Source organism: Phoxinus phoxinus (genome assembly GCF_949152265.1).
Source record: "Phoxinus phoxinus genome assembly, chromosome: 15".
In the NCBI taxonomy this organism is placed as follows: Eukaryota; Metazoa; Chordata; class Actinopteri; order Cypriniformes; family Leuciscidae; genus Phoxinus; species Phoxinus phoxinus.
This window is the reverse complement of record NC_136890.1, coordinates 33311202-33318701: the sequence shown is the minus strand read 5'-3', so window position 1 is coordinate 33318701 and position 7500 is coordinate 33311202. Positions and strand designations below refer to the sequence as shown.

At 35.2% G+C, this 7500-nt stretch overlaps 1 protein-coding gene across 3 annotated transcripts in view; it reads right to left on the bottom strand.

The window, feature by feature from the left end:
• pi4kab (phosphatidylinositol 4-kinase, catalytic, alpha b) overlaps positions 1–7500 on the bottom strand; it is an 82963-nt gene that overhangs the window by 61728 nt on the left and 13735 nt on the right. For all 3 annotated transcript variants that reach the window (XR_013800426.1, XM_079637207.1, XM_079637208.1), the window contains exons 9-15: positions 6764–6829; positions 4938–5034; positions 4616–4804; positions 2665–2765; positions 2456–2585; positions 1477–1606; positions 535–630 (exon numbers count right to left, since the gene is read on the bottom strand). Coding sequence is in view for 2 of the 3 variants with exons in the window: in XM_079637207.1 (XP_079493333.1) it covers positions 535–630; positions 1477–1606; positions 2456–2585; positions 2665–2765; positions 4616–4804; positions 4938–5034; positions 6764–6829 (809 nt within the window). In the remaining variant the exon portion in view is untranslated. The remainder of the gene's footprint in view (positions 1–534; positions 631–1476; positions 1607–2455; positions 2586–2664; positions 2766–4615; positions 4805–4937; positions 5035–6763; positions 6830–7500) is intronic.

Genomic DNA, 7500 nt, shown 5'->3' with positions numbered 1-7500 from the left:
AGATTAGAGAGAGAGAGAAAGCGAGAGAGAGAGAGATAGAGAGATACTGTAGATAAAGAAACTAGATGATCTATACATTAAATAAAATAATAAATATATAAATTAGATACATAAATAAATAGCATCAGAAAATAGATAGAAATTAAATTAATAGATGAACTTAATATAAAATAATTAAGATACAAAATAGATAAATTAAATAAAAGAGTAGAAAATAGATATATAAAAATAAACAGAAATATAAACAAAAAAAATAAACAACAGATTCATATAAATATATAAATAGATGATAGAGATAGATAGATAGATAGATAGATAGACAGACAGACAGACAGACAGACAGACAGACAGACAGACAGACAGACAGACAGACAGACAGACAGACAGATAGACAGATAGACAGATAGATAGATAGATAGATAGACAGATAGACAGATAGACAGACAGACAGACAGATAGACAGATAGACAGATAGACAGATAGACAGATAGACAGATAGACAGATAGAGAGAGACATGTGTTTGTTTTCCTCACTTGTCATTCTCCTGAGAGATGTAGAGCCGGTTTGACAGGCTGGCCAAGAACGCCTCCACGATCACAGGATCCATCGTGAGGCCGGCGTTCAGACATCTGCACACGACAGGCACTCAATCATGAGGAATGTGGATTTAAAGAGCAATATTGTGTGTTTGTTCATCTTTCTTGAGTGTGTGATGTTGCTGTTTGAACAAGGTTTGCGTTCTTCTCTATATCAGTGTCACGGTTTCTGAACCCATGAAACATATTATATTAATAAACAGATGTCACATTTTATTATTTTATTTTACATTATATTATATATATATATACTTGAGTTTCTTCTGGGAACGAACACGTCACAATATTCCTCATTTAAATAATTAATACGCAGAATAAAGGGGCGGAGCCTGGTTGAGTTAGTTAGTGTGTTAAACTGGCGGTTATGGTAAGGGGCGGGACATTTCCCAAACACACTCGAAACGCTCAACCAATCACAACACACTGCTCCAGCCGACCAATCAGAGCACAGTGTGCTTTTCAGAAGGAGGGGCTTCATAGAGACAGGAAGTAAACAGAGCGTTACTGACAGACTGGGAAGAGAGGAGCCGCAACAATGGAGAATATGGGAAATAATGTGTTATAATGATAGCCATATTTAGTTTTTTGAGCTACACTTTAAAAGGGACATGTCCTAGAAAACATTGGGAAGTAATTTATCATCACAATGGGGATGTTTACATGCAGTGATTTTCGTCAATCCGAGTCAATCGATCTGATTTCAAATTCTGAAAGTTATGTTTATATGCGCCCTAAACTTTGTAACCCGATTCGAAACTTTGTAATTCGATCAAGGCGCTGTGTGAAAGGGGCTAGAGAGAGAGAGAGAGAGTATAAAATGGTCATGAAAAACTGGTCGTGAAACCGTGACTAACATCACTGGGCCGGAGTGAGCCTGACCTGCAGATGTTATCGATGGAGATGTCTCTGAGCTGCTCGTACATGGACGGCTGGTCTTTCCTGTTGGACAGGAAGTTGAGCGAGGGCTGAGAATGCTCATTGGTCACGTTTATTTTGATCCCGCCTCCTCCTGAAGGAAAGAGGTTCAGAGGTCAGGACAGGGAAGAGCATTTAATGCTATATAAACCATGTGAGAGAAGCAAAAACTCCATAAATATATAGCTATAGAGAAAATAAATAGATAAGAAAATATAAAAACACAAAAAAAATAAACAACAGATAAACAAATAGATAAGAAACTAGATCAATATATGAAATAAAAAATAGATAATATATAAATTAGGTAAATAAATTTAAAAAATAGATAAGAAAAAATATAAATATAAAATAAATATACGACAGATAAACAAATAAACGTAAGAAAATAGATTAGAAATAAATCAAATAACAATTCTAATTAATAGATACAAGTTTATCAATAAATTAAATATAAATAAATAATATAAAAATAAAATAGATAAATAAATAAAAACAACAAAAAAGACATATGAGAAAATAGATCAACTAAATATACAATAAATAAGTAAACAACAAATAAGCAAAATAGGAGTTTATAGATAAAAAATAAATAAATGTATAAATAAATAAGATAAAATAGATAAAAAAAGATAAACAACAGAATAGAAATATAAAAAAATAGATAAACTATACATAATACATAGATAAAAAATAGATGTATAAATAGATAGAATATATATACATATATAAATTAGATAAACAGATAAATATAAAATAAACAACAGATAAACAAATGGATAGATAGGAAAATTAATGATATAAATAAATATAGATAAAAGTAGATATATAAATAATTTACATAAATTATAATAAATATACAAACAATATACAAACACTCTTGATATATAAATAAATGAGATACATAGAAGTTACTTTTATCAAGAGTAACAGTGTATCTGACCTGAACTGCACTGACTGTGATACTTGTAGAGTTTGATCAGCACGGCCGAGGGAACCACCAGAAAGTCCTTCAGAGACACGGTGGCGGAGTGAGCGATGACAGGGAAGCGTTCACACAGACGCCCTAAACCCTGAGACACACACACACACACACATTCAGTGCATGAACACACACACACACACACACACACACAGGTGTCGTGACTTCACCTGTAAGCAGCAGATGAGCAGCGGCATGTGAGCGATGATCACTTTACTGGATGTTTTGGACTGAAGCTTCTCTGATAGTTTAGTGCACAGATTCTCAGCTCCTGGAAAGTGAATTATAGCAATGAATCACTTTATTCAACATTTGCGGCTCTTTCCCGAACATAGAAACCAACTCCAACTCAGACGTGACATCTAGTATTTACACTAATGACATTTTATAGGAGGAAACATGATTTTATTGACTGGATGGTGAAGAGTGACGCTGACAGTGTTCAGTGTTATTTTTGTATTATTTACAAAGATTGAAATAGTATTTTCTTTATTTGTTTATATGTTCTTAATTGTATTTTCAGATATTAATATGAACTAAATATAATAATAAATTAGATAGATAAATAAATAGGGGGGGGGGTATAAACAAGTAGACATAAGAAAATGGATAAACTAGATAATAAATAAATACATTTTAGTTCAAGTTTTGGTAATTTTGTTGTGCTTTTGTTTGTTTTAAATATTATCTTAAAATATTTTTAATTTATCCAACATTTATTTTTCAGTTTTAGTCATTTTAATCTAGACTTAGTTAATTTAGATAATAAATAAATACATTTTAGTTCAAGTTTTGGTAACTTTGTTGTGCTTTTGTTTTACCGGTAAGTACTTAGTTGCACTTCTATTCCATTTCAGCCTCATATTAATGAATGAAAAGGTTGTAATACTTTTAGTTTAAGATAACAAAAATGTGAGATTTCAGAAAAAAATCTGAAATTATGTGTATAGTATAACATAGTTTGAAACAATTTTGACTCAGAAATTACTAGTAAATTCCCCAAAAAAATTGTAAGTAACACTGAATTAAGTAGAAAAGACTGAAATATTGTCTTGAAAAACATACTCCTATAAACTTTTACATGCACAACCTCAAAAAAGGAAAAAAGAAAGTCATAACAAAAAAAAGATTGATAAAAGATTAAAAATACAATAATAGTTCACAGTTGTGATTTGTTTAAGGCGAGACACTACAGGTGAATGGGGTTAACATTTTAACTAGCAGATATCACCATGAAACTTTCCCAGTTGATTCCCTACATTAGGATGAGAAAAAAATGTATTACAAGTTTTCTGCAATTTAATGTTTAAATAGGCAATATCTAATTAAATATGCGTTAATTTGCATATATATATAAAAAAAAACTAAATCTGAGTATTGGACAAAATATTTTTTCATTGTGTTCACATATTAGATGGAAAAAAATGACAGAGGGATTTATGGATATCTACTTTTGTTATCCTGTAAATCAGAATATACTGTCAATAGCCTTAAAAAAATAATTTTCGCCATGTTTTTTGGAATAAAATGTTATATAAATCAGGCTAGGAATAATATATTAACAAATCCCTCTGTAAATGTCTTGATAATATAACTAGGATCAAGACTGGAAGGTTTGGTGTATATCGGTGCAACTGAAGTGGAGATTTCTGACTTGGAGAATGAGAGAAAAGTCATTTTGAGAAAACAGGCTTTGAAGATTTATCATCAGCCAATGAGATTGCGCATTCAGCCCTTTTACTTTCAAGATTGGTTGCTGATAAAAAGGAAATGGCCATATTTGGATCCGACAGCATTGTACAGGAGAGAGAGAGCTTTCTAACGGTGTGTGTGATGACGGTGCAGACAGAGATCGCGGATCATGATGATTCAGAACGACAACTTTAGTTGAATTTATGAGAAATCTACAGACGCAAATAGACAAAGTTAGTAAAATGAAGACTAAATGTGTATTTCGGACTAAGTCTGAAAGAAGACATGTTATTGAAGACAAATATCCCAAAATTGACCAGTAAAAAAAAAAACGATGTTTTTGCCTGCCGTGTCTCGCTTTAACCCAGAAATATCTGCACTGGAGTGTGACAACATGCCCCGGGCTGCAGTGTTGTGCTTGTGACAGACCTTGCTCATCTTTGACGGCCCACACCATGAGGTCCACACAGGCTGCGTTGGCATGACAACGGAGCTTGAGAGGGCTGGGTTCCCCTGGCAACCGCTCCTCATGGAGAACCCTCTGGAGCTCTGATTGGCTGCTGCTGAACTGCTCCAGCACGAACTCATGAACCTCCTTCACGAAGCTCGTCTGCACATCTGAGTGGTTAACATGAAACATTCACACGTGGCAGAGGTCAGACACAAATAAAGAGGAACACTGAAGACGCGATTAATAAAGCATTTGGCTTGAAAAACGGCTCAGTTTAGATAGAGATGACAGTTCAGCAACCTTTCATGTAGTAGAGCGTGTCCCGCAGCATCTTGAACATGCTGACGTACAGCGGGTCGCTGAAGGCTTTGTAAAAGAGATCGACGGCTGGATTCGCCTTCATACATGGAGAAAACAAAATAAAGGAAGGGAGAATTAGGAAGGACAAACTGGTTTAGATAGAAAGATAGATTTTAATTGTCCTCGAGAGGAAATGTAGATGCGTACATATGTTAAATTATCAACATATCATATCATTTGTGATGATATTTGCAGACAAAATACTGTATAATGTATTTCCTAGAGCAGTGGTTCCCAACCTTTTTCTGTCTGAGACCCCCTTTTTCCCCATGAAAATATTTTAGGGCCCCTTCACTTTTAATGATATTATCGCTCTTGTAAGCTTGCAGCAAGGATGACAAAATATGTTGTTTTCAAACAATCGGTATGTTTACTATAACCAGATATGTTTATGCACAAATAATAGCCTATAATATTGTAAATACAATAACACAAACATCAGTAGGCCCTTTGTAATTTAAAAACGTAAGCCTAGGAGTAGCCTATAAACTGGCCCTATTTGAAATGCAATAACAAAAATATTCACACTGGTGTGTAGGTAAAAAAATAAAGAATATAGGCTATTACTAAATGACTGGGACCTCAATACTTGCATGTTATTTGTGAGGCTTTATCAATGCGAGGCTTTATTTTTGACGCTTTTGGCGCTATAGCGAGCGATAATAAACTTGCGCTTATTAACAGAATAATGCGTCTTTCGGAAGAACATTGTAGCCGGAACTACTTCTCTCTGTGTATGTCTATGACGAGTCACGCAGGACAGGTACTGGGCTACTCCGCATCCGAACCAATGTAAAATAGTCCCAATGTAAACACTTATTATAGGAGTACCAGTGGCTCAGGATAAGATAAAAACACGGATTAGAAAATGAACTCACTCACGCATTTTCAGATTTTGATTAAAGATTACGAAGCCAAAACATTGTTTTGTGTGGATTGACATGCATGGATGAATTGTTCACCGCAAAACTATCAATTTAGGCAAACAACGTAAATATGGTCAATTTTGATATCATGTGGACTTTAATGCTCATTGCTCAAAACTTTTCAAAATATGACGCGACCCCCCCCCCCCCCCCCACAGAGCTCGCTGAGGCCCCCTTGTGGGCCACGACCCCCTTGTTGGGAGCCGATGTCCTACAGGATCTTGTATGCAGCAGGTGGAGAGAAAATCCTTTAACACCATGTCCTCGCTACACATAACGCGCGATAAAAGGTTATTTTTCATATTTAATCATAGTTTTTGTCCTAACTACACGCGACGACTCTATTTTAGAAACAGTTTCTATTTTTCTGTGACGTCGCGCTGGAACAACAAACACAAAGTGTGACACTGATAATCTCAGGCACTGTTTATGTGCTTTATTTAATGTTAAAAGCGTGTCATGTGACTTTGAATATCATTTAGTGCTCCAGCTTTGTGAAAAGCAACACTGGATAATTCACCTCAGATCTTGAAATTAAACAAATGGAAACAAGAACGTTCAAACTGTGAACAAAGTGTATTATTTGACAAAGATTGTTTTAGTAACTCAGTAGCCTATGTGTGTGAATAATGTTTAAATGGTATAATATTTGTGAATTTGATTATGTAGCTACTTATCCATTTTCTTGCAAGACTCCGCCCACACGCTGTTCTGATTGGCTGTGGGTTTTGATTGATTTTTACTAGTGTGGACAGACAAAGTGTTTGTCGCTGGAATCGTATGGCATCGCGTCTGGTTAGGACACGGTGTGAGTGTAAAGAAAGAGTTAATGAAGTTTACCTCAGTAACTTCGGCCACGATGGAGTCCAGCGTCTTCAGGAAGGAATCTGAGACGAAGTGCTTCACCTGCAGAAACACACGAGGAATACACCATACAGATTAGACGGACTCAAAGAAGCTTCACAGGGATAAACAGGAAAGAAATTATTAAAATTATGCTGTAGAGACGCAGGGTTAATCGATAGAAGATTGTAATCTCGATTCAAACACCCACGCAATCTTTTCTACCCCACAGTATCATCATTTCTGTCTTACAATAACTCAGATTATCACAGAAGTCTTAGGATAAAAGTTTGGCTATAAACACTGGTGTAAACATGATTATATCAATGACACCGTTACACCAGTAGGTGGCGACAAGTGACTTAAAAAAAATTATTTGTCATTGAATCAGTCATCCAAGAGATTCTTTCAAAAACGCTGATTCATCCATTAAAGGAAAACTCCGGTCAATTTTAACATTGATCCTGTTTCCTGTTTTCGGTCGAAGTCCAAAGTAGTCGATTGTCGACTTCACGCGCATAGGTTTAGTTACGTATGATCACTCGTGTGAACTCGACAATCGACTACTTTAGACTTCCACCGAAAACAGGAAGTAAATACAGGTCTGTGCGCTGGCTGATATAACATCATTTTTATTCATATCTTTCACATCTCCTGCAGTCAGATTCACCGTGTTCACTCTGAAGGAATCACTCAACATGGCTGGGCACTTGTAATGACACATCAAGGATGAT